The sequence below is a fragment of the Anser brachyrhynchus genome, assembly GCF_964034855.1.
Source record: "Anser brachyrhynchus genome assembly, chromosome: 15".
In the NCBI taxonomy this organism is placed as follows: Eukaryota; Metazoa; Chordata; class Aves; order Anseriformes; family Anatidae; genus Anser; species Anser brachyrhynchus.
The window spans coordinates 5578437-5602341 of record NC_137733.1 but is presented as its reverse complement, the minus strand read 5'-3'; the positions used below and the strand labels follow the sequence as shown (position 1 = coordinate 5602341).

The following is a 23905-nucleotide window of genomic DNA, read 5'->3' as shown; positions in this document are numbered from 1 at the left end:
CCAGCAGCCCCCCCCCCCCCAAACACACGCTCCGGGCACTCCGGTGGAAGAGCCGCACGGTGCCCAGCGTGCCCGCGGCCCACCCCGGGCGGCGGAAGGCCTCGGCGGGCGCAGGGCCGCCCCTTCCGGCAGCCATGGACGCCGAGGCGCTGGACGAGCTGGCGGGGCAGCTGCGGGGGGAGGCCCTGGGGGGGCGCGGGCTGCTGCAGCTGGCGGCGGCCACCGGCCTGGCCGCCTACGCCGTCTGGGCCGCCGTGCTCATGCCCGGCTTCCGCCGGGTGCCGCTGCGCCTGCAGGTACCCCCGGGGCACCCCCTGCCCGGGACACCCCCGCCTCGCTTTGCTCCCCTCGCAGCGCTGACCGAGCCCCCCCCCCCCCCCACCCCCAGGTGCCCTACCTGCCGTCCAGCGCCCAGCAAGTGGCCAACGTGATGGCGCTGCTGCGGGGCCGCTCGGGGAAGACGGTGGACCTGGGATCGGGGGACGGCCGGCTCGTAAGGGGGGGGCCCAGCGAGGGGAAAGGGCAGGGAGGGGAGCACAAGGGCACCCCCGGCGCGGGGACCCCTGGGAGCCAGCGGCTGGGTGCTGGCAGCCCCCACCGGAGGTGGCCCTGGGGACGTCCAGCAGGGTGGGACAACCCGGGGGGAAACCCCAAGGGCCCAGCAGGAGCCTCAGCACCCATGGGTGCTGTGTCCTGCAGGGGGCTGCTGCTGGGGCCGGCTCCTGCCCCCGGGCTCCTCTCAGCCCTGACTCTCTCTCTGCAGGTGCTAGAGGCTCATAAGCAAGGGCTCAGGCCAGCCGTTGGCTACGAGCTCAACCCGTGGCTGCTGTGGCTCGCCCAGTACCGGGCTTGGAAGGCGGGGTGCCACGGGCAGGTCTCCTTCCTGAAGCAGGACCTGTGGAAGGTAACGGCCTGCCGGGGCTGAGCGCTGGCCGTAGGCAGGGCGAGAGCTCTGAGGACGGGCCTGGGGCGCTGCCGGCCCTGATGGACGCGCTGCTAGAGCTGACTGCAGGTACCCCCAGCCCAGTTGGGCAAAACCCGCCGGGGAATGTGGTGTGGGGACACCGAGACGATGCTGAAGGCAGGTTTTGTGAAAGAGGCGCTGCTTTCACACCCGGTCCCGGCTGTACCAGCGCAGCCCGCTGTCCCACACGCTGCGTGGCATCTTTGCTTCCCCTGAGTTTCACGAGACTGCTTGCAAAATGCTTGGCCACTCAGTCAGCTCCCCCACGCTTCCCCTCTGAGAGCCTTTTGCTTCTTTCATTCCCCTTTTCCTTCTTTTTAAAGGCAAATCTTTCTGATTGCTACAACGTGACCGTGTTCCTGGCTCCCAGCGTGGTAAGTCCCTCTGCGCTGAGGTGCTGCTGTCTTGTCCTCAGCAGGCTTAGGAGGGAGATTTTAGAAAACAGAGAAAATCTGGAATATTGGCAAAGACTTTAAAAAAATAAAAAAGGCCAAAAGTAAGAGACCGGAGGTAAGGAAAATCATAGAGTCACTTAGGTTGGAATAAAATTTGCATTTGGTCCTGGCCCCAGCTACGCACGGGGCCAGTCTCAGCCCTGTGTTTTGGAAGGGCCTTCAGATGCTGCTGCTTTTTGGGGCCCACCAGCCCTGCTGAGAAGCTCCCCCATGTCCCCCGGTGGCACTGCCCCGAGGAATTCACGTGGGACCAGGTCCCCAGGTGGGGCCGCTCCATCCAGGCGCATTTCCTCAGGCCCACGTTACCCCTGGGAGAGGGCGCAGCCCTGAAAGCAAGGCAGAGCTTTCGGTGTTTGGGGCTGCCCTCCTCACCGAAGCATTTCGCTGTGCCCCTCTGGGACAGCGCGTGTGGCACAGCCGGGGGCGAGGTGACGCTCTCCTAAGGCCGCCCGGCCTTGGCTGTCTGTCTCTCCCCAGAAGCCTCCCCTAGCTGCCAAGCTCCTTGCAGAACTCCCCGACGAGGCGCGCGTGGTGGCCGGACGCTTCCCCTTCCCGTCGTGGACCCCGAGCAGCACCCTGGGGCAGGGGCTGGAGCAAGCCTGGGCCTATGACATGAAGGAGGTGCGGCGCGCGGCACGGCGCGGTGCGGAGGGACGCCCGGTCTAACGGCGGCTCCTCGAGCCTGGCATCGCGGCTCCGCGGCGGCAGGGAGCCGAGGCACCGTCGGAGCCTCTCCGACTGGTGGTCTCAGCACAGGAGAGCAGTGAGAGGGAGGGTGAGAGCGGTGCTTGGCCAGGCTTTTTTCCGCCCCCAAAAAAGGGGGAACTTGGTCCCTCCGTATCTTCCAGAGCAGTCAGCTTGGGGGAAGCAAGGGGGAGGGAAAATCAGATGTAGAATGATCACGCGATTTAAGGGCTAAATCTCCAGTGCCTCTTTCTGTCCGATTGGTAATTTTAGATAATTTTTCAAAATAAACATTTGGACAGTTCTTCCCTCGAGACTTTTGCTGTGCCTTTGAGCCGCAGGGGGCTTCTTCTGCCTGGAGCCAGGGCAGCCTCAGGCTTTGCCCCGATGTCCCTTTGAAGATGGAACAGGACGGCCGTCCGTCCGGCTTGCCTCCCACTGAAGGATTTGGTTTGGCCCTGCTCACATTATGTAGCGTTCTTTCTTCCACTCAAACACAGAGAAAAAAGGTTTTCTTCCCACCATGAAAGAGCAGCTCATCCCCTTTGTGTAACCTCTCAGAGGCCAAGTCCACCTTGAACCATCCCTGGCCTTCTCTTGCAAGCTCAGAAGGGAGCAAAGGCAGGAGCAGTTAGCCTTTAAAGCGAGTCTGACCTGGGATAAGCACTATGGCAGCATTCTCAAGGGCAGGAGTGGGAACCTGTCCCTGCAGTCATGCGGCAAAACGCTGCCCAGGAGGCTGCCCCCGTGTCCCTAGTCGTGGTGTGCTCAGGGAACGGCAGAACTCTTCCTACAGCTGAGGGGTCAGGGGACAGACGCGGCGCAGTTGTCCTGTCCCATTTTAGCACCGTTAATTTGAGACTGAGAACACCCACGTGGTTCCCTGCGCTGCGCGTCCCAGCTCTTGGCCAGGGAAGGATACGTGCCTCAGCCAGCCTGCAGAACAGAAAGCCCCCTTCTTTTAAACTCTGTTTTTTTTTTTCTTTTTTTTTTTTTTTTCCTACAATCGTGCTGCTTTGTGGAGCCGTGGGGAAGAGCTACAGTTCATGGCTGGGGGTCCTTCTGGATCCGGGCAGCAGGGGAGCATCGGCCGCCCCTGCGCTGAGCGTGCGGGGTTCCTTGCTGCCAGCGAGCGTCCTCAGCCGGAGGATCTCCTGCTTGTACCTGCAGCAGGGGAGCAGCAGCGTCACCCCCACCTGGTCAGGGCCCTGCGCGCAGCTCACGCACAGAGGTGGTCAGCTTAAACCGACACTTTTTGCCCTGTGTTTGTCGGGCGCTGAAAGCATGCCTTATCAGTTAATGATGCCGGCCAGCACAGGTGCTGAGCCACGCTGGGATCTGAGCAGCCACAGAGAGAAAAACCATGGCCTTTTCCCTGGGAAAAGCTGCTGGTCGCCTCTGCCAGGTAGCAGTACCAGCAACAAGCCCACGAGCCCGATCGAAGCTCCAGCCGAGACGACTTGCGCCTCGCCTCGGGCGCAGAGCTGGAGCACGGCTCCGACAGATGCGCTCTGGTTGTTCTCGCCCTTCCTGCCCCAGCAGCTGTTCCCCCTGCTGCAGGGCACGATAAGCCAGTGGGAAAGCGCAGCAGATCAGGGCTTGCTGGAAGGCTTTGGATTTTAGGCAACCCCTCTCTTCACCTCCTCCAAAGGATGGGCTAAGGCTCACGGGCCAGATGCGCCCCCCCGGCACGCAGAGCGAGGCACGGAGCCAGCTGCCCGCACAGCTGGAGGAGCTGTGTGACACCGGCTGTGCCGGGCAGCGCTGTGGGAAGGCGGCAGCGAGGTCAGGCCCTGGCAGGGTGCTGGGCACCGCCGCGTCTCTGGCAATTAGCTGTGGAGGCAAACTTGGAGCAGGAAGCGGAGGGCACGTGAAGGGGGATCCCACTGTCTCACCTTGCAAGATGCTTCTCTACGTACTCCTGCAGCTCTGACACCTGTTCTTCTGCCATGATTGCCCGAGTCAGCAGCTGGCTTCTCTCCTTCTCCAAATCCTCCTGGAGGGGCAAGGAAAGCGTGGAGAAAACGGGGAGTGCTGTGAGACGGGAGGGAAGTCGCTCGGCCCCTCTCTGCCAGGAGGGACCGAACTCTCTGGCTCTGGCACAGTTGGCACGAAGCTGCAGAGGCAGGCAGGAGACCGACGTGCTCTGAGAAAGGAGCCTGGTGACAAGAGCCCAGCCTTCAGCAGGCTCAGCCACTCTTGGCCACCGGCTGTGCCGACCAGGTGAGCTCTCCTTGACCAGACCACAGGCACGAGGGCCTGGGCCACCCCACGACACACAATAACCCTCCCCTGCCAATCTAGTTTTCCCTCCCAAGAGCTCTACTCTGTTTCCAAAGCCCTTCCTCTACTGCCCCAGGTCTGGCAGTCTGCGCCAGCGATCCCCTTTCCCCCCAGCAGCCCCACTGCTGTGATCAGGGCTGGACAGCAAAGCCCACCTGTGCCAAGCCTGCTCACAGCGAGCATCTCCAGGCTGCTGGCTGCTGCAGGGCAATGCTGTGGGTGGACAGAGCTCGGGGCCACCCCGTTCCTGAATGCAGTACAAATACCCTTGCACCCTGAGGGAACCAGGCTGCGAAGCTGATTCAGATTCAAACTAGACTTCTCATTTAAACCGGGTTGAAAACCTGTTTGTTATACAGATACCTAAATCCTTGTGCTGAAACAAGACGTGGAACAATACAGGCCAACAACCTGCAGCTATAAGGGCTGGTCTCTGCTTCTTTCAGGAGCTGTGAAAGCACAGCCTCAGCGCTCAGCATCACTTGGTCATGTGCTGGTCAAGGCCACAGCTGTGGCCAGAGAAGGACCCAGCTGGGGCAGCACCTCTTTGACACCTGAGCAAAGGCTGAGCTTATTTCAGGTGGGCTGCTCCGGCCCTTTACCTGGGTGCTGTGTGTGAACTCCCGGAGCTGCTTCCTGACCTCTGCCCAGCCCTCCTCATCTGGCTTCCTAGGAGAGAGAAGCAGATTTTGATCCTGCACGGACATTCAAAGCCAGCCCATCTGCAAGTTGCACAGCTCTGTTCGGAGGCTGGAAGCACTTCGTGTCCAGCAGAGCAGAAAGCACAGAGCGCCAAACCTTTTCTATCCCCGTGGCCCCAACTTCAGGGCACGCAGCGCTGTCCCTGTGCCCAGGCGTGAGAGTCACAGCCCCTCTGCCAACCTGGGTTTCCCGCTGTGATGGCTGGATTCGTTCCAAGCTCACATCAACACTCATACATCAGAGGACTCCAAGCAGAAAGAGTCATTAACCTGACACTGCAAGGCTGAACTTTATGGAAATGGAGAGCGGGGTATGATCAATGCCAAGCGCTGGCGCTTTTCATGTGTGCGAGCACAGACCCGCTCGCCCTGAGCGCTGGGTGCGATAGGTGAGCTGTCTGCGCAGCCCAGCCGTGGGAAAGTTCTTCCCATTCTGTCCCAGTCTGAACGAGCAAAATACAGTTCACATCTGATGCTCGGGGAATTTTGGTTGTATGAACTGAGGAATGCATTGTGCTCAGGCACGGCAGCCTGCAGACCGCAGACCGCTCCGCTGCGGCCGCGCGAGTTCCCTCTGGTGGCTGCAGTCACCCAGCCCGGGCACTTGGAAAATCGTGGCTGAGAGAAGTTTCGTGGGAGCAGAAGTTAAGGGAACAATAAACAGTGAAGCCACACATCTGATAAAGACAAGGAACACGACAATAGTTACAGTACTGTGGTTACAGCAGGCTTTGTGTCTCTGCTTAGAGCAGCAGGATAACAGCTCTGGTAAAAACCACCAGCACACAGAATAAATGTTTTCAGCGTGTAGGGCCTCTTGGCAGCTATACAAACCTTCACAACAAGATACACCACTAAAATTCAGGTTCTGGTACTTCTCTGTCCTGCTCTTGCACTGAGTCTGTCAAAATTAATGTATCTCTTCAAGGATTACTATTATTTATCAGCATCAAAAACAGTGGCAGGCTCCGATAACTCTTCTCCAAGAGACTTCTCTGGAACCCAGTGGCTCAGGCACTGACCAGCTCCTTGGCACTGGAATCCAGTTACTGCAATACCTGGCATGTTTTCTAAGCTACCACATTTTAAAAGGCAGAAAAATCCCAGCCTGGATTTCTCTTACACTTTGTTCTCCCACTCCTTGGTTACAGCTGGTAGAATTTCAGCAGAAGAACGGAGCAGGGGGAAGAGATTGATCAAAATGAGCAAATAAATGGCACGTCAGGAAACCAGGGTGGTGTCAGGGCAGGATCACCGAGTGTTCCTGCCCAGCTTCTGTGCTGGGAGAGAGGAGAAACAAAACTGTCCCAAGCTGGTGTAGTTTCACTGGCCTTTCTTGGGTTGTGATCCACCAACGCCCTCAGCCGTATGCTTAACTTCAGCTTCTGAAGAGATCAGTGGGACTAAAAACACGATTAAATCAAACATGTGCTTAAGAGCTTTCTTGGATCGAGGCCCAAATGACCAACTCATTTTGCCACAGGAAATGCTGCACTGAGACGACAGCTGGCTTTTCTTCTCAGATGAGTTCCTATCAGCTCTCTTTCTCCCTATTTATTACTGTCTCCAAGTAATGCAGAAAAGACCCCTCAGTCCATACAGCAAGGAGAAATCAGCATTTTGAATATCCCAAGAAACAGACAGGACTTACTGCTCAGATGACAGCTGAAGGTCAGAGGTTTCTTTCATTTTTTTCTGAAGGCAAAGGAAGAACAGTACTTCTGTAAGCATTAGAGCATTGCAATCTCACCACCGTCCTCACCACTTTGAAGAAAGTGGCACAACTGTCCTAGCACTCTAACACTAAGAGTCCCGACAGGGAAGTGGTGTGGAGGATAGTCCTAAGGTTTAGGTCTCCCACCCCATTAGTGTTTAAATAAATGCATCTCGCACAAATCAAGAAAGATGTCGCTGCTCAGGCAGAACCAGAGGGAGGACGTGGAGCTCACTGGTGTGCTTCTGAGCGTGGTCTCCTGCTTGGACATCCCCGAGTGAGAACGTGAGCAAGCACTGGTCTGTGTCACAGAGACACAGCAAACCCTCAGGGAATGCACACGGAAATGGAGAGAGCTGTCCTACTGCTCTGTCTGTTGCTGGTGAGACTCCCCCCCCCAAGTTTCACTGCTGCAGAAGGTCAGCAGCCCAGCCGCTACCTGCTGCAATTTGTGTAGCTGCAGCTCCAGTTTCGCTTTGTTCTCCCGCAGCCGGTTTAGCTCCTGGGTTGTGTTTGTCAGCAGCTCTGGGTCTGTGACGGCAAAGTGGAGCTCAGCGGGGCCGGAATCCATATCGCTGCTGCCCAAGGAGCGGATCTGCTCTCGCTGCATGCTGTAACAACATGCCAAGAGGTGTTAGACTCAGTAGCTTTGGTGAAGTAACAGCGCTGAGTGTTGATGCTGCTGGCAGTGCCATTGGCTTGGGACCTACTGGCTTCTGGCCACCGAGAGGCAGTCCACCTGGAAAGGGTAGGCGGGAGAGCCCAGCAGCACGTGCAATATTCCTGGGAGTGCTGAGGGCAGCTCATCCTATTTGTGGCCTTTAAGCCACAAATTTCAGCTGCTTCCCACAGCCCAAGCTGCTGAGACAGCCGTGGAGCAGAGCTGGGAACGCTGCAGGGAAGGGCTGGGAAGCAGGACATATTGGTGGTACCTCTCCATTTCCACACCATCCAAAGTGGATTCAGTCTCTCGCCCTAAATTTTGCACGGGAGGAACTTGTGCGCAGAGCAGCTCCAGCGCATGCAGAGCACCCTGGTGTGTAGCTGGAGGTACCTTGCTCCTGGCGTGTCAGGAGTACGGAGATAAGCGTGCACTCCAGGACCTCTGCTCCACTTTGGAGCCCCGTATGCCTCCCTTGCAGCAAGGGGGCTGGGTGCTGGCGCCATGGGGCACTTCCACTAGGTCCCTAGCAATGACCTGAAGAGGCAGAGGTAGCCCAGACCCTGTTTTAGCCCTGCCTGTACGCAATCAGCAGGTTCTCATGCTTCTTGACCAAGTTTTTCATGCGTTTCTTGTAGGCACGTGCTGCTCCAGCTAGCTGCTCCTCCCGAGACTTGTAGGAAGCTCTGATGTCCTTCAGCATGCTGTCCACAAAGTGCTTCATGTGAGCTGGGGCTTTGCTGGGCTCTGTCCGGTCAGTGGATTTGCTGTCCATGTAATCCTTTAAACATACAGAGAAGGAAATGGAAGTGATCAAGTCTTTCCCTGAGGCGAGTAACCCATTTCCCACACTGAAGGTCCAGGAATATTTGTGATGACAGCACTCAGAATATGGCATATCTTCCATTTCCTGAGATCAGGAAAGACTAACTTCCATCACACCCCTTTCAAGGCAGAGAAGGCATACTGCTGTCAGTGACCCTGTATCACGGATCCATCTAGGGAAACATGAGTGCATCAGGAGCACGTCTCTAGGCCTGTATTCTTTCTGCTGTGCTCTGCTCCCTCTGTTAGGAGATACCCTGTCAGAAATTAAGCTCATCTTCATAGTAAAAAATGCTTCTGCATTGTTAACCTCCTGGCACAGCAGTTCTTGCCAAAAACTGCTTACCTATGGGGGTAGAAACAGTTTTCTTCCCAGCCACTGACGGATGCAAGCAGGTACCCACGCCTGAACCTGCCTGAAAGTCCTGCTTTGTGCCGAGTCCTCACCGTGCTCTGTGGGCCCTACTCTACATCAGAGGCGCTTGTGTGTTCCCAGAGCAGGTCTGCAGGTCCCACGCGTTACACGGGTCTGTGCCGACCGCAGAGGCTGGCAAAGCTTCCCCTGAGGACAGCAGCAGGGGCACCGTGGAGGCAGCAAACCGAGGCGGCAACAAAGCCCGCAGTGGCACCGCTGGGCCTGCCGAGGGAAGTTGTCAGGGCAATGGGGACTAGGAGCCAACTGGAAGGCAGCCATAGTAAATAAGAGGATTTTTCCATCCAAGTAATCTGACCAAGGAAGATCGTCCCAGCAGAAACTCAGACAGTTTCACGTGGTCACACGGGAAATCTGGGCTAGGAGAGAGACCGATTCCTGCTGCAAGCACAGCTCCCCAAGCCCCAGCGCCCCTCTGCCCAGCAGCCCAGCAAGGAGGGGACAGAGCAGACACATTCCAGAAGCAGGCGGGCAGCACGGAGAGCCCTCCGCAGGCCGGGGTCTGGGGGTACCCACCGCCAAGTCCTTGACGTGCTGCGCGAGCCGGGAGCGGTACTGCTCGTTGAGCTCCTTCACACGCAGCTGCAGCCGGGAGTTCTCCGCCTCCACCTCTTGCAGCTGGCTCCGGGAGGTGAGCAGCACCTAGGCACAGCCAGCGTTCACACTGCTGCTCTCAGCCTCCAGCCAAACGAGGGGCACTAAAATGCTCGATAAGGAACGGGGACTTCAGTTTCCCTACAGCAGAGAGGTTGGGAAGGGCCTGGGTTTTTCATGCAGGAGCTTACCAGAGATATTTAGTCTATGTTCCTCTGCTACCTTTTATCATTTGCAATCCCCTGCAAGTGGTTTCTCCAGCTCTTTTGAAACATCAGTGAACAAAATTCCTCGCACCCCAAGCAAGCAGCACATCCCACCACGTGCATTGCACGCCCTGTGCAGGGAGGAGCTCCCTCTCCCCGGAGAGGGAGAGATGCCGGAGCACCTTGGTACCAGCCATCCGCCCCACCGCCAGCTCCGGGTTACGCTCATTGCACCTCGCGTCTCAGCCACGGGAGGGGAAGGGAGGGAGCCTGCCCTTACTGCTGACTGCTCCGCCAGTTTGCGCTGGGTGTCCCGAATTGCTCGCTTCGCCTCCTGCAGCTCCTTCCCCACGGCGATCCTGTGCACACAGGAAGAAGGCATGTTTATTTCAAATCCCCAAACGTCTTCTGCAGGCCCGGTACCTCCAGCTTTGAGAAGGAAATCACTACTAATGACAGAAATCTCTAAGCAGCTGCTTACACATTGAGCAGCTCTGCCACACGTTGACCGCGGATTTTCAAGGCCAGTTGTGTACCCAAACAGACTTTTAAGGAGACATCTAACACTCTTAAGATCCTCAAAAACATCAGCTTTTACTTCCAGGCCTCGCTTATAACAGTCATTTGCCACCCTGTACCCCACCAAAGGGAGGCTGCCTGTTCGCCAAGATCACATCCAGCTGCAATGAGACCCAAAAATGCCCAGCTGGACAAGAGAAGGATGCGTGTGCCTCAAACACTCACACTTGCTCTTCCAGCTTCTGCTGCTGCGAATCGTAGGTTTTCTTCAGATTTTCAATCTCCACTTTTATGTGATCCTGGTTTCCAAGCAACTGAGGGACAAGCGAACAGGAAGATGAGATCGAGGGTTGACATAAAGAGAAGGATTCTTCAAGAGGGAGAAGGTGAGGAGAGCCTCCAGCTAGCCCAAATCCAGCTGATATGGGAAACACAGGGGAAAGGACAGGTTTAGTGACCAGTGCTCTGCAGCACGCCAGAAATGACGTTTGATCCGGTGACAGGGCACGTGGAGGGGCACACGTGTCGCTCCTCCAAGTGAGATTCTCACTCCGAGAGTCAGATTCTCAACAGGAGCTGGTGGCGGAGCCCAAGCTGGTATCACACAGGCTGCAGATGGAAACAAGGCAGGAAATATCTCTTGTGCTCTCATTTTTGGGTGCTTATCACCCTCATCTATTTCAAGTATCAGCAAGAAGAAAATAACCAAGCGTCCCCTGCACTTGTTGATTTTAAACTCCTGCCTCTGCTCTTCAGTGGGCACTGACTGAGGGAACCACATGTTGCCCTGCACGAGGCAGGAGTTATTCTGATCTCAAATGCATGGCTTAAAGAAAAGAAAATAAACCAAGGCACTAACTCATCCACAAAACTCAGGTTAGTACCAGGAGGTGCCAGGCACACTCCAAATAAGTTCCCCCCTGTGCTTCCCCAAGGACCCCACAGGAGACCCCCACACACTCACATTTTTTTCCAGGTTTTGCTGCTTGTGTTCAGAGGCAAGTGCATCTTCTGGCTGATTTGAAGAAGAGACAGAAGAAGGTACCTTTAGATCCCTGTTCTCCAAGGAGCTCAGACTGGGGACAGGGCAGAGAGGTCCTTACCTTCACCTTCCGAGCAGAGACACGGCGCACCACTGCTCGCACTCTTCCCGGCTCAGCAGAGGGCTCATCGGCTCCGGCGTGGGAGAGGTGGTGGTAGCTCCCTGTGCCGGGAAGGGTGCTCTTGGCATTGGCCAGGTTGAGCAGCTCTAGGCTGAGCTCTTCATTCTTCAAGACCTGCCAGGTCAAGCAAGAAGGAAAGAGCGTCTGAGATCCTGCCTCTCCAGCTCCGTGCGCTGTTTGTTCAGCGCATACCCACTGCTCCTGGTGTGTACACAAAGCAGGCACTCACATCCCCTCCTGAAAGCAAGTTTTATTTTTAGTTCCCTCTCATATGTCCAAGGATATCAGTGATTTTCTGATTCTCACGGAGAGGCAGGGCGAGCATCATCGCCAGGCTCCAGGCACGGCACGCAGCGTTATTCACACGCAACCTCGGTCCCCCTGCCCGTCTCGCTCTCACGCTCACGTTCAGGTAGGGATCGCGGTGCCAGCGCACCCTGAGGCCAGCCCAGCCCTGGGCACAGCTCTGCCGTCCTGACCTACAGCTCCCTCCTTACCCCGGCTCTGTACTCCCCGCACAGCTTCCCAACACGTTAGGCATGTCTTTCCCCAGACAATGCCTCTGAACAGCGCTGGACTACATAATGTAAGGGAGAATGGCCAAATATCCATCCATCTCGGCTGACGCCACCCAGCTAATTCCAGTTTTGTCTGAATGCATACCTCCAGAAGCAGCCAGCCCACAGCACCGTGTAGGCAGCGAGATTCAAAGCAGCGCTGGTGCGAAGTGACACATTTCCAAAAGATAAAGAGGATCTGAATGAGAAAGGCTCTGTTACAGGTGATCTGGAAGGAACACTGGGGGAATTCATGTCTCACGGGAGGGTTTCTATGTAGATAACAAAGCTTTGATGGAGTTTATGACTGGGGACAAGCTTGAGTAATTGTTACCATGGCAGTGAATCGGGAGGATGGGAGGCAGAGGTCATCTGAGTCATCCGTGTAGAGAATAGCTTATCAAAAGATAGCACAGGGTGGGCTGAGGGAGAGAGGAGAGGAGAAAAGAGGCTGACAAAGAGGTGAGATATACAGCTGTGAAAACTGACAGCTAGGCAGAGACAGGCTGCTTGTTCCCCAACCGAAACCGATCCATCTGCAGCTGTCAGTGCCGACAATTTGATCAGAGGGGGTCACACAAGCGCAGAAGTACCAGCTTTATTTATTTATTTTTTTTTTGGCCAGCAGAAGAAAGAGGCAGCCCCAGGTTTGCGATGGGCTTCTCTGCCTCCCATGTGCTCCGAGTCCTGGCCCCGCTCCAGGGAAAACCCCGGCATGGGACCGGTCCGGGGCCGCCCGGGTTCCCCGCGCCGGCCTCGCTTTGTAGCAGCGCTGCGGGCCGTGCGAGCCCCCCGAACAAAAGAGCAGGAGGAAACGGAGAGCTGAGGAAAGGTCAGGGTCTTGAAAAGGAAGAATTTACAGCCCGTTAGAAAACAGGCACAAAGTGTCGGGCTGGCATCTTCTGGAAGGCACTTCCCCAGGGACGGGAGAGGCCGGCGCGGCTGCTCTGGGACAGACCCAGGGCGATTTGTGAATCGAGGCGTACAATGGGGGCTGTAACAATTCAGAGACTCTAACTGTTCCCTACAAGGGACCGTGAATGAGCCCGCAGAGCTGCTTCTGCGCCAAGCAGCCATGACAACATATTGGCAAGGTCACAAGTAGCACTTGTAATTGGGAATGTGTAAAAGGTTCATTGTCTCCCGCGAAGAGCTCCGGGGAAGGGGAGGGGGCAGAACCGCAGGCTGCTTTTGCCATTTCCTTTGGGAAAGTCCGCACTGGGAAAATAATGAGCAAGAGGCCCATGCCGCGACAAGCCCCCAGGCTGCCAAGTTGGAGTCTCTTTCGCTTCAGGCAGGGATATTCAGCAGTCAGAGCCAAGACACCGGGGTAAAGTCCTCGCCCTACCAATTACACCCGAGGATTTCACCCTTGGCTTCTGATCCCTGCTCCACCACTCCAGGATGCTATCCGAGCATGTAACTTACTCCACGTGCCTCGCTTTTCTCTGAAACGTTCCATGATCCGCACGAAAACAGCGTGTTATTACCGCTAACCCCTTAAAACCGTCATCCTGAGATGTCAGCAGCCTGAAAATCCAGTTTTCGACTAACACACTGCACCCCCTTGGGGACGAGAAGCAACAGAGATCGCCGAACGCTGAGCTACTCCTCCGTGAGCTCTGTGTCGGCAGCGTGCCGGCAGGCAGCGGCACGCGCTCTGCCTCGTGCTCCCGGGACAGCAAGGGCTGGAGGGTGGGTTCGCACCCCGCGAGCAGCCGAGCCTGCCTCCTCGTGAGCAGTTTCTCAGCTTATGACAAACGATAGCGCCTGCGCGTGCCCTGCGCCCATCCCAGCTGCAAGGTGCAACAGATGAGTTGAAACTGGCTTTTCACTTCCCAGCTGGTGCCGGCTGGGAGCCGTACCCCCCTCACTGCCACATCCGTGCTAACGGGTAACTTCACAAGTCCCTAACTCATTGATTGGCAACCGGATGGTCGTGACCTTGTATACTCCTCTACCTGAGCTCTACCTGATGCTCACCATACGGAGAAACCGGACAGACACGGACAAATGCACCTGGTGGGGCTTTGCCAGTTGTGGGGTGACATTTCATGTCAATCCTGTATAAACTAGCATGCCCCACATCCTCCCATCACAGGGCCAGCACGGTAAACTAGGTCACTTGGCTGAACCAGCTGAAATATCTGCTGAGGAGGGAGGCAGGAGTGTGTCAGTCAGCCGATCCAATTCAAAGAGAAGTGGGAGGGGGAGAGGGAGGGAAGTGGGGAAGGCCTATTACAGTAGCTATTCTTGCCAAAGGAATGCACAATTCTGGGATCCAAAAGACTTGAGTTAATCATCACTAATTTAATAGTCACCAGGAAATTCACTATATTTTAAGGGACAATCAGAAACTTGATTATATTTACTGTTTTTATAAACTTGTCAACTTCAAAAACTTCTAGGCCCCTTCCCGCCACCAAGTGAGATGAGACGGACTACAAATCCATTCCTATGCAGCCTGTGCAAGCCATGCAGAAAAAAAGGGAAACAAAGCATGCTGGCAGTCCAGAGGGACCTGAAATGTGCACCCAGACCAGACCTGCAACGACCTCCTCTTTGCACGGCTAGGGATGGGAATGTGGGGTAACGGGAAAACGGGAAGACTCCGATAACAGGAGCGCAGTCGCACAGGGCAGCATGGGCACAGCGCTGCTCCTGGCTTGGTAAGCAACCCAAAGACAACCTTAGATTGGGAAGTTGCGGGGTGGAGTAGAGAACACCAAAGCTGGCTCACCTCCCGGTCGAGCTCTTTGCCCAGGGCCAGGTAATTGCTCTTCAGAATGATGTACTCGTCCGCCAGCTCCTTACGGCTGGTCTCCAGCGTGCGCAGCTGATCCCGCAAGGCGTCCCGCTCCCCGGTGACTTTCTCACTGCGGAGCTCCAGCTCCAGCACACGGTTCTCCAGGGACAAGATCTGCAGAGGGGGGCAGCAGAATTAGACCAGCGGCTATAATAGGGCATTTATTTGGCCAAACAGGCTCTAGCATGAAGGGAGATGAGTTTCACAAGAATTTCTCAAGTATCTGGGGCAATGGGGGTAATTCACTACTCTAGCTAAAGAAAAGTGAGTATGCCAAACAAGAAAAGATCCTGGATAAAGGTATCTGGCAGAACTGAAACCTTTTGCATACCATATTTTTCAGTTCAAAGTTCTCTGTCTCACACTGCTCCTTCATTTTGTTTGTCTCAATCTGGAGATCAATGAGGTCTTTGGAAATCTAGGAGAGAGAAACGACGTTATAAAAAGGTCATGGACTGACTCTGAGGCCAGCACAGTATCTCAACAGGTTGCAACAGGGAGTTAGAGCCCAGGGGTACTGAAAGGACCCACAGTTGCACCTTTTACCTGAGCACTAGCAGAACAGCAGAAGAGGAACACTGCTGAGAGCTGGGATCAGCTCCCGACACTGCGGCTTTTTGCCACTGAAGCATCCTGTCCCACAGACACACCAAATAAAAGGGCAAAGACACAACCCTAGAAGAGGAAAAGCTAAGGAGAATCAACCCTGAGGTCTTGGCCTCTTTCGGAAGGAAGAGGTGTGGGAAGCCAGTGACACCATAGTCAATCCAAGCTTATTCCAGCCTAAACACCTCCAGGGAGCAAACGGAAGAGCCGGGGTTTTGGAAACACAAATACCTCTGGAAAGAGGCCCCAACATTTCCCACCAGATTTTTCACTGCAGATCTATCGGGCTCATACAGCTTCACGGCTCAGTTCTCTCCAGCTCCCCAAGTATCTGTTTTACCTTCAGTTTTTCCTCTTCACTGAAGACCATTCTGGCTGACAAATCTGTTTTGGAGCCAGCCAGCGTCCCCATCCTCTCCTGCAGGTCTCCAAGCCCCATGTACAGCCTCTCATTCAGCCTCTCATTCCTATCCTGCAGCTGCACCTAGAGACAAAACAGCTCCAACAGCCAGTGCCAGAGAGCAGAGCTCTTCTCTTCTGTCACCGTGCTGATGGAAGGAAAGAGCACAGCATATTCAGCAAGGAAATGCAGCTTCTCAGAGCTTTAACAGATTGCAGATGGGATTTTCAGCTGCCATTTTCCTCCTGCGATTAGGATTTCATTTGCAGAGCACTGGTTCAGTGACCCAGGAAGGGGCTGCAGACCTTCATACTTACGTTTTTGTTAGCGAGATGCTGCACTTGCCCTGTCAGAGCATTTACACTCTCCTTCTCTGCAACGCTTCCAAAATCCATGTGCATGAGACTCAGTGCTCGCAGGCTAGGTTCTTTGCACAGTACCAGGCAAGCAGAGACTGAAGAGCAAAGGCAGGGCCTAAGGATCTCTGCGGCAGCGACTTTCCCCTCTAGGTACAGCACAAGCGATGTTGCTATCAACTTTGGTTGCTAGAGGGTGCAGCATCCACCTCGATCTGAGGTGGAGCCAAGTATTGCAGCCAGCCCTGAGGCTGTTAGAGCAGAAGAAATGACACGGGTCAGGAGGTATCCGTGTTCCTAAGACAGCACAGATAAGATACTCAAGTGAGAAGCTTAGCAGACACCACCAGCGAGGTAATGCTGCCAGTGAGGAGGTGCTGCACCGTTTGTATTCGTTCCAAACCCAAAGCCTCTCTGCAGGGATGGCTTCCGTCTCTACCACAGGGATCTTTAGAGGATTTCAGATCTGGATCTCAATTTCACAATTCAGGCCTTTAATTCAGCCATCTGTCCCGAGACTGTCCTGTAGCATCTAGCATCAGCTTGCTTCCCTGCATTTTTTTCTTATCTCTACAGTACTTGTATCTCTTGTGTCATCTAGGAAGGACAGCACACAATTATGAAAGGCCGATGAGCCGCCCAAAGGGGATCAGGATCTTTCAGCTCTGACCGAGCTACAGCTGGTGACAGGGAAGACCTTCCCAAATCTATCAGCTAGCATACAAGACGCTATGTGGAAAAATGTAAATTTTAAAGCAAAACACACCCGGAAAGAAACTGCTACAAAAGCTAGCTGTGTGCTGAGAATGACAGGACACAGGAAGAAGCTCCCTAAATCGAGCAGTGCTAGCAGCTCCCCAAGGAGGAGCTGCTTCCCTTACAGCCGCAGCTGAACTTTGACTTGCTGCAGACTCAGAGGAATTTGCAGCAGCCCATTTGTCAATGTTCGCTCATGGTTAGAGGCGCGCTGAACCCTGATGGGCTCAGACAGGGCTAAACCTGGACTGTGCCGGTCTGCACTGCATCGCCGAATCCAACTGGAAACCTTCCAGACACGACTGGGATATCTCCCAAGGGTGCACGAAGCTACAAGTGCTTGAACAGAGCCCCTGACACACAAGTGAGGGTTACAGAGAGTTTAAGGCACAGAGGTAATGCTGGAAAAACTTGGGGAATGGCAGTCACGGGGTAAAACAAATGCTGTTTTTTCATCTAATTTCAGGCTTATTATCTCTATTTCTGTAGAGCAGGCGAGTTTAGGTAAGAATTTGTCTCTTAAGAAAAGCGTTGCTGATGCAACGTTCATAAAGACCATAGCTCTGAATAACTTGTTAGTAGCTAAGCTAAATTTATGGCCGAGGGAGAGGGCCCATCCTGATACAAGCACCATGCCAAGCATCGTTCACCAGCTCCTCACCACTGGCATCTGGTCCCGGCTGCTGTCGAAAATCCTCTAGCACCTCAAAGTGGATTTCATAAACGGCCACGGGTGTGTGACCCAGCGGCAGAGCTCTTTGGGGCTTAGGGGAAGGAGAAGCTAACGAAACATGCAGCTAACATCTTATTTTTCTGCAAAAGAACATAATAGCCCCGAAGTAATTTTATTAAGGTAATGAAAGCGCTGATGAGAATTCACAGTCTCTTCACACCCACTGCTGAGCAGAAAGCCAAATTCACACACGCCCACAGCGCCAGAGCGCTCGGAAGCAGGCAGCGGGTGCTCGGGCACGCCGGGGAGAGGAGCGGAGCCGCGCTGCCCCGGCACAGGCAGGCTCCTGCCGCTCCCAGCCCCGCGTGGCCGGAGCCCACGCTGGCGCAGGGACACGCAGCAGGCTGGCTCCCGAGGAGGGCCTGCTCCACCTGCCAGCCTTCGCTTTGCTCGTCAGGGCACTGTAAGGCTAATTAACACACACGGTGTTATTTATGGAACTATGCCGCCTGGCAGGCCCAGCTCGGAGCAAACCCACCTCAGTGCCAGGTGCTGCGCCCGCACCAGACACAGCAGTGACTGTTTTTTCCCTGGTCTGGAAATACGAAGGACAAACGCTGTCCTGGCTCACGGCACCACCAGCAGAGTGGGCAGGAACGAGTGGCTCCACTCTGTCATTGCAACCCAAAGCCTCTACCCAGCGAAAACCAACCGACAAACAAACAATGACAACAAACCCACGAGACCCAGACGTGCTTTATTAACCCACACAGGGCAGAAGTGGTAACTCTGCGCTGAGTCTTCCCTTCGCTCCAGAGTCCGAGGCACGCGGATGAGGTGGTGGCTGCGTCACCAGCAAGCCTGCACCCGCACGTGGCTCTAAAACAGCTCAAGAGGGAACTGGGCCAGGACTCGGACACCACACCCCTGGTGCCCACAGTGCCCTCCCCACCCCCGCCGGCCCTGGCAGCACTGGGTGCGCCGGAACGGCACCGGGCACCGGGCTCGGGGCCTCCCGCCGGGCCGGGCCTGGCTAGGCCGCGCCGCCGCGCCCCGTCTCCATGGCAACGGGCGCGGGCACTTCCGGGTGGAGGCGGCGGCGTTGTTGCGCCCCCTGGCGGCCGGAGGCCGCGCGGCGCCTCCGCGCGGGGCGGCGGTGCCGGCGGCGGCTGCCGCCGGCCCCCGGGGACGTCCCGGTGCCACGGGCCGGGCCTCGCCGCCACGGGGCCCCGGGGCCGTCCCCTGCTCCCCCGGGTGGTGGGGACAGGGCGGGGACAATGCGTGCAGGGGGTGCCGGCCGGGGCCACGCTCACCCCTGGGGACCGGGAGGCAGGAGCGCGATGGGTGGCGCGAGGGTCGCGCTGCCCCTCCTGTGCCACCCGCGTGGCTGCCACCGCCAGGACCTTCCAGCTCCACCAGTGCCACCAGTATGGGCCTGCACGCCCCAGGCCGCAGCGTCCCACCGCGGGCTGGGACCCTCGAGCCGAACCGGCTCCGGCGGGCGGGGAAGGGGGCTGGGTGGGCAACGGTTCCCGAGAGCTGAAATAGGTCCGAAACGGCTTTTTCTGATGATTTCGCTGCTCTCCCTAATACCCTTACAGCCTTCTCCATGGCAACCAGGGCGGACGGCGCAGACTTTGGTCCTGGCCGAGCACACCGAGGGCCGCGGTGCCGGCAGGAGGAGGCCGCGGCAGCGGGGAGCCGCGGCGAAGTCCCCGCGATGGCCGCGGTGGCACCGCTCCGGTCCCGGGGCTCGAGCATCCCGGGACGCGTTCGGAGATGACGGCTCGAGGGCAGCGTGGGAAAGGGGCTGCTTATTTCCCCATCGCTGTTTGTTTGCTGTTTTCCTAGCGAGAGGCTTTCTGTGCGCAGCGTTACCCGCCCTGCGGCTGCGGGTCGTTCGCTTTTAAAATTGACCCGTGGGTTTTGTGGGTTTTGGCCGGCCGGGCCGTGCTGGTTCAGCTTTTTGTGGCTCCCCCATTGATTACGCCTTGTGTCAATATGTGCTTAGCGCCTGGTGGTGGATGCGCTGGTCTCCATCGCCCGCTTCTCTCTTTGGATCTATAATTTCCCAGAATAGAAGATTAAAATAGAGGGGGAGGAGAACGCTGCTTCGGGCCAAAAAGAAACTGGAAAAACATTTCTTATTTAGCCGGGCTGCAAAGTTCGATCACGTTGAGCAAAGAACCGCCGGCATCCCTCGCTCACCCTGACACTTGTTCCCATGGGCACACTCCCCGGTTTTCCACCGTTTAAAACCTCTGCCAAAATTAAAGAACGAAGACCTGAGAAGTCCCCTGCGAGTCAGGGGAGGACAGGCTGTGCTTTGTGGGGACGAAGAGGTGGCAGCAGGGACAGGCCCCCCGCCAGCCCGGCTGCGCAGCATCGCTGTCCCCGCATCGTCCCTGTCCTCGCCCCTGGGGACTGGCGCGAGGCGAGCTGAAGGAGCTGGAGGGCGAGCGGTGGCTTTTCCACGGGTTCGTCAGGCGGTTGATACCAGGGAGCCAACGGGGCTCCTCCAGCTTGGGCACCAGCGACCGTTTTTTTTTTTTTTTTTCCAGGAAATTGGTAAAGAATTCTTCAGAAGCCACAGTGGACGCAGGCAGGTGGGGAAAATGACCTGGAATACAGGACGGGGTCAGAGCTTCCCCACGGATTTGGGGAGCTGCCAGGCGGCTCCAGCAGGGGAGCGCTGGCACCAGCGCCCACGGGGACCCCGCGGGCTCGGGGCTGGCCGGGCTTCCCACTGCCAGCCCTCGGCTCTCCGCATGGACACGCAGAGCTGGGGAGTTTGGGCGTCACGGGGGTGCAAACCAGGACCCCGAGGGGGAGAAAAGCTCACGTTGGAGCATCTTCCATTCCCTCCAGCACTATGGGGAAGGGACATTGATGGGAAAGCCCCCAGCATGAAAACCCCTACACGAAGGAAGGAGCGAGCCCTTCTGCCGGCCTCTGCACACGCTGCACCACACCGCAGTGCCCGGGCTGTGGGGACGGCCCATGCTGACTGCCCTTTGTGCCCCCAGCACGGCCACTTTGTGCCACCGGGACACGGGTCTGACGCCGTGCTCACCCCACCAGCATCCTCAGCGGAGCACCAGGGAAGGGCCGGTGCCACCACGTGGGGACCCTGCAGGAGCCTGGGGCGCAGCCGCGGCGACCCCACGAGGTGCCCTCGTCCGTCTGTCTCTCCTCGCTGCCCACCCAAACCCCATCTCCGGCAGGAGCATCGTCCCCCAAGACCAGCTCCCGGCACTTCACCTCTACTCCTGGGCTCGGCGCTCCTGCAGACGTCTCCGTGTGCCCCTGCAGCTGGGACAAACGCCGCCACGGAGCGGGGGGAGAAGCCCCGCTCCCGTCCCTGCTCCCGCCGGCCGTGGCCGAGCCCAGCAGCGGCAGGGTTAAGGCCAGCGGCGGGCGCTGGACGGGCGTCAAGGTGGTTGCTCCATCCCTGCGCGGGGCCGGGAGCGCGCACGGAGCCGCCCGCCACCATGAGCGCAGGCAGAGGTAAGGCACAGAGAGCCGGGCAGGGCGAGGGGGCGCGGGGGGAGAGGCCAAACCCTGCCGGGACTTTGCCGTGTGGCTGCCGGTAACTTTTTTTTTCCCCGCTTTCTGCTGCTGAAGAGTCAGACGGGGAGCTCCTGCACCTTCTTGGGCACGGTGACGCAGAGCCCTCGGTTCCCCGCTCTGTTAATTTGGGGAGGAAGGAGGAGAGGGGACGAGGAGCGCTGTTGCTGGCCTTTCCGGGGGAAGGAAGAGGTCACTGCTGTGACGGAGGGACAGAGACCCAGGAGGGCACAGGGGGACCCGGGACGCAGCAGTGCGCACGCATGGGCTGGGACGAGCCAGCCCCTGGGCAGGGGGACACCAGTGGCCGCTGTCCCCTGTGGGACACCGGTGGCAGCAGGCATCCCTGCCCCGTGGTGCTGGTAGGTGACGTGTGCCACACCACGGTGGCACGGCCATTTGCCCCGCGGTGACCCAGGTGCTCAGGTCCCCCAGCCCTGCGTCGTCCCCTCCGGCAGCCATCGCCCTGCACGCGGGGGTCGCCACCCCGTGCTCGCCCCGCTCACGGTCTCCCTTTCCTCCGTGCCCCGCAGCGGGCAGGGCCCCGCTCCTGCTGCCCCTGGCCCTGCTGTTGGCTGCCGCGTCCCAGCCCCACGATGGGGACGTCCCCAAGGAGCCCGCGGAGCCCCTGCGCTGCCCCAGCCCCTGCGCCTGCAGCTTCGACGACTACAGCGAGGAGCTCAACGTCTTCTGCAGCGGCCGCAACCTGACGCAGCTCCCCGAGGACGTCCCCGCCAACGCCAAAGCCCTCTGGCTGGACGGCAACAACTTCACCCAGCTGCCGGCCGCGGCCTTCAGGAACCTCTCGGGGCTGGACTTCCTGGACCTGCAGAGCAGCCAGCTGGCCGCCGTGGAGCAGCACGCCTTCCACGGCCTGCGCAGCCTCTACCACCTCCACCTCGAGCGCAACCGCCTCAAGCACCTGGCGCCCCACACCTTCCTGCACACCCAGAACCTCGTGTCCCTCAGCCTCAACAACAACTTCTTCAGCAAGGTGGAGGAAGGGCTGTTTGCCGGGCTCTCCAACCTGTGGTACCTGAACCTGGGCTGGAACTCGCTGGTTGTCCTGCCCGACAAGGTCTTCCACGACCTGCCCAACCTGAGGGAGCTGATCCTGGCGGGGAACAAGCTCCCCTACCTCCAGCACCAGCTCTTCTGCAGCCTTACGGAGCTGAAGGAGCTGGACCTGAGCGGGAACGCGCTCAAGGGCATCAAAATCAACATCTTCGTCAAGCTGCAGAAGCTGCAGAAGCTTTACCTGAACCACAACCAGATCAACGCCATCGCACCCCGCGCGTTCATGGGCATGAAGTCCCTCCGGTGGCTGGATCTGTCCCACAACCGCCTCGTCTCGCTCTTTGAGGACACGTTTCTGGGCCTCCTGAGCCTGCACGTCCTACGCTTGTCCACCAACTCCATCAGCAGCCTGAGGCCCAGGACTTTCAAAGACCTCCAGTTCCTGGAGGAGCTGCAGCTGGGGCACAACAGGATCCGGAGCCTGGCAGAAAGGACCTTCGAGGGGCTGGGCCAGCTGGAGGTGCTCAGCCTCAACAACAACCAGCTGCAGGACATCAGGGTTGGGGCGTTCCTCGGGCTGTACAACGTGGCGGTGATGCACTTGTCTGCCAACTGCATCAAGGCCCTCCCCGACTTCGTCTTCAAGGGGGTCACCAAGCTGCACAGCCTCCACCTGGAGCACAGCTGCCTCAGCAGGATCAGGGCCAGCACCTTCTCCGGCCTCTCCAGCCTGCGGCGGCTCTTCCTGCAGCACAACGCCGTCTCCGTCATCGAGGACCGGAGCTTCAGCGAACTGCACGAGCTCCTGGAGCTCGACCTGAAGCACAACAGGCTGAGCCACCTCTCGTCGCAGCTCTTTGTGGGTCTGAGCAACCTGGAGTACCTCTCCCTCTCCTCCAACCAGCTCCTGGACATCTCCCAGGACGCCTTCAGCCCGCTCCAGAGACTTTTCTGGCTCGACCTCTCCCATAACCAGCTGGAGACGCTGGACGACGCCGTCATCTCCCCCCTGGCCAACCTGCGGTACCTCAGCCTGAGTAACAACTCCCTGGAGACCTTCTCGGTGGGCTTCCTCTGCCCTTCCTTCGCCCTGGAGCAGCTGTGGCTGGGGGGGAACAACTGGCATTGCAACTGCTCGCTGAAGGGGCTGCGGGACTTCTCCCTGCGGCACCCCGCGGTGGTCCCGCGCTTCGTGCAGTCCGTGGCCGAGGGGGACGACTCCCACGTCCCCGTCTACACCTACAACAACCTCACCTGCCGCCACCCCCCCAGCCTCGCAGGCCTGGACCTCCGCGACACCAGTGAGGACAGCTTTGCTCACTGCTGACACGCGCCTGTCACCGCCCCGTCCCCGGCTCACCAGGGCAGTGCCAGGAGCGACGGCTCCGCCGCTGCCCGCGGTCAGCCCGGCCTCATCCGTGTGTCCTGGACGGGGACCTGGGGAAGGCGAGGGGGGGGGACAGGCACCGGCTCCATGAACCAAAGTCTTTGAGTCTGGTGGTATTTAAAGACCGGTACCCATCACCAGGACAGAGCGAAGCATGTTCCTGATACAAAGCGGGAGGTCGGGTGGCTTCGCCCTGTCCCCACCGGTGGGCAGCACCCAGCCTCTCCGAGCCCCCACACCTCACCCAGGACCCCCAGCATCTCCCCCTCCAGCCCCATCCACCAGCAGGACCCCGGGCGCCAGAAAAGCAGCACTAGAACCCAGAACACGGGGTCACTTCTGCCCCGGGTATGTTTAAGGGAAAAACAGAAATCCCAAATTCCCCGTTGAGCTCTCCTGTCGGCTTGGGGAAGGGGGCGGAGGGCTCGCTTTAAGAGCCCCTTGCCACGGCCGATGCAGGCAGGGTACAGAAAGCCACACACACGTCACTTACCCGATAAATCGCAAGCAGACAAATAAACCTTTGGAGCTATCGCAACCCGTCTTGTAAGTATGTTTTTTCGAAAGCACGTGCCGCA

General features: G+C 57.8%; 3 protein-coding genes across 9 annotated transcripts; 2 read left to right on the top strand and 1 right to left on the bottom strand.

Moving 5' to 3' along the window:
- The first annotated feature begins 97 nt into the window (after positions 1 to 97).
- On the top strand, positions 98 to 2417 carry ANTKMT (adenine nucleotide translocase lysine methyltransferase). 2 transcript variants are annotated; one of them, XM_080556087.1, is made up of 5 exons: positions 101 to 296; positions 389 to 493; positions 764 to 904; positions 1288 to 1338; positions 1897 to 2417. In XM_080556087.1, the coding sequence occupies exons 1-5, from the start codon at positions 135 to 137 to the stop codon at positions 2083 to 2085; spliced, it is 648 nt and encodes a 215-aa protein (XP_080412213.1). In that variant the 5' UTR covers positions 101 to 134; the 3' UTR covers positions 2086 to 2417. The 2 variants fall into 2 exon arrangements, with proteins under 2 accessions (XP_080412214.1, XP_080412213.1); XM_080556088.1 differs by lacking the exon at positions 389 to 493 and having other exon boundaries at positions 98 to 296.
- A 642-nt stretch (positions 2418 to 3059) lies between these two features.
- Positions 3060 to 20716, bottom strand: CCDC78 (coiled-coil domain containing 78). 4 transcript variants are annotated; one of them, XM_080556078.1, is made up of 16 exons: positions 20613 to 20716; positions 15512 to 15638; positions 14897 to 14983; positions 14500 to 14679; positions 11866 to 11958; positions 11143 to 11316; positions 11004 to 11054; positions 10265 to 10353; positions 9801 to 9879; positions 9237 to 9362; positions 8041 to 8243; positions 7241 to 7412; positions 6739 to 6782; positions 4989 to 5055; positions 3999 to 4099; positions 3060 to 3267 (listed from the first exon to the last, which is right to left on the bottom strand). In XM_080556078.1, exons 2-16 carry the CDS (start codon positions 15608 to 15610, stop codon positions 3141 to 3143), a joined length of 1692 nt encoding a protein of 563 aa, XP_080412204.1. In that variant the 5' UTR covers positions 15611 to 15638; positions 20613 to 20716; the 3' UTR covers positions 3060 to 3140. The 4 variants fall into 4 exon arrangements, with proteins under 4 accessions (XP_080412204.1, XP_080412202.1, XP_080412201.1 ...); XM_080556076.1 differs by lacking the exon at positions 20613 to 20716 and adding an exon at positions 15877 to 18415 and having other exon boundaries at positions 15512 to 15631; XM_080556075.1 differs by lacking the exon at positions 20613 to 20716 and adding an exon at positions 15889 to 18415 and having other exon boundaries at positions 15512 to 15655.
- IGFALS (insulin like growth factor binding protein acid labile subunit) lies at positions 12189 to 23865 on the top strand. 3 transcript variants are annotated; one of them, XM_080556073.1, is made up of 3 exons: positions 12189 to 14428; positions 19918 to 20863; positions 21457 to 23865. In XM_080556073.1, exons 2-3 carry the CDS (start codon positions 19972 to 19974, stop codon positions 23265 to 23267), a joined length of 2703 nt encoding a protein of 900 aa, XP_080412199.1. In that variant the 5' UTR covers positions 12189 to 14428; positions 19918 to 19971; the 3' UTR covers positions 23268 to 23865. The 3 variants fall into 3 exon arrangements, with proteins under 3 accessions (XP_080412199.1, XP_080412200.1, XP_080412198.1); XM_080556074.1 differs by lacking the exon at positions 12189 to 14428 and adding an exon at positions 18567 to 19833; XM_080556072.1 differs by lacking the exon at positions 12189 to 14428 and having other exon boundaries at positions 18567 to 20863.
- Positions 23866 to 23905: the final 40 nt, after the last annotated feature.

Bases quoted from the DNA above. Each gene is read 5' to 3' on its own strand.
- CCDC78 (XM_080556075.1), bottom strand. From the start codon at position 15,972: ATGCACATGGATTTTGGAAGCGTTGCAGAGAAGGAGAGTGTAAATGCT. The intron at 11,317-11,865 runs GTATGCATTCAG...TTGACCTGGCAG, and splicing joins TGGGCTGGCTGCTTCTGGAG to GTCTTGAAGAATGAAGAGCT. The intron at 4,100-4,988 runs GTAAAGGGCCGG...TTGCCCCTCCAG, and splicing joins AGTTCACACACAGCACCCAG to GAGGATTTGGAGAAGGAGAG.
- IGFALS (XM_080556073.1), top strand. From the start codon at position 19,972: ATGACCTGGAATACAGGACGGGGTCAGAGCTTCCCCACGGATTTGGGG. The intron at 20,864-21,456 runs GTAAGGCACAGA...CGTGCCCCGCAG, and splicing joins CACCATGAGCGCAGGCAGAG to CGGGCAGGGCCCCGCTCCTG.
- ANTKMT (XM_080556087.1), top strand. From the start codon at position 135: ATGGACGCCGAGGCGCTGGACGAGCTGGCGGGGCAGCTGCGGGGGGAG. The intron at 905-1,287 runs GTAACGGCCTGC...TTCTTTTTAAAG, and splicing joins TGAAGCAGGACCTGTGGAAG to GCAAATCTTTCTGATTGCTA. The intron at 1,339-1,896 runs GTAAGTCCCTCT...GTCTCTCCCCAG, and splicing joins TGTTCCTGGCTCCCAGCGTG to AAGCCTCCCCTAGCTGCCAA.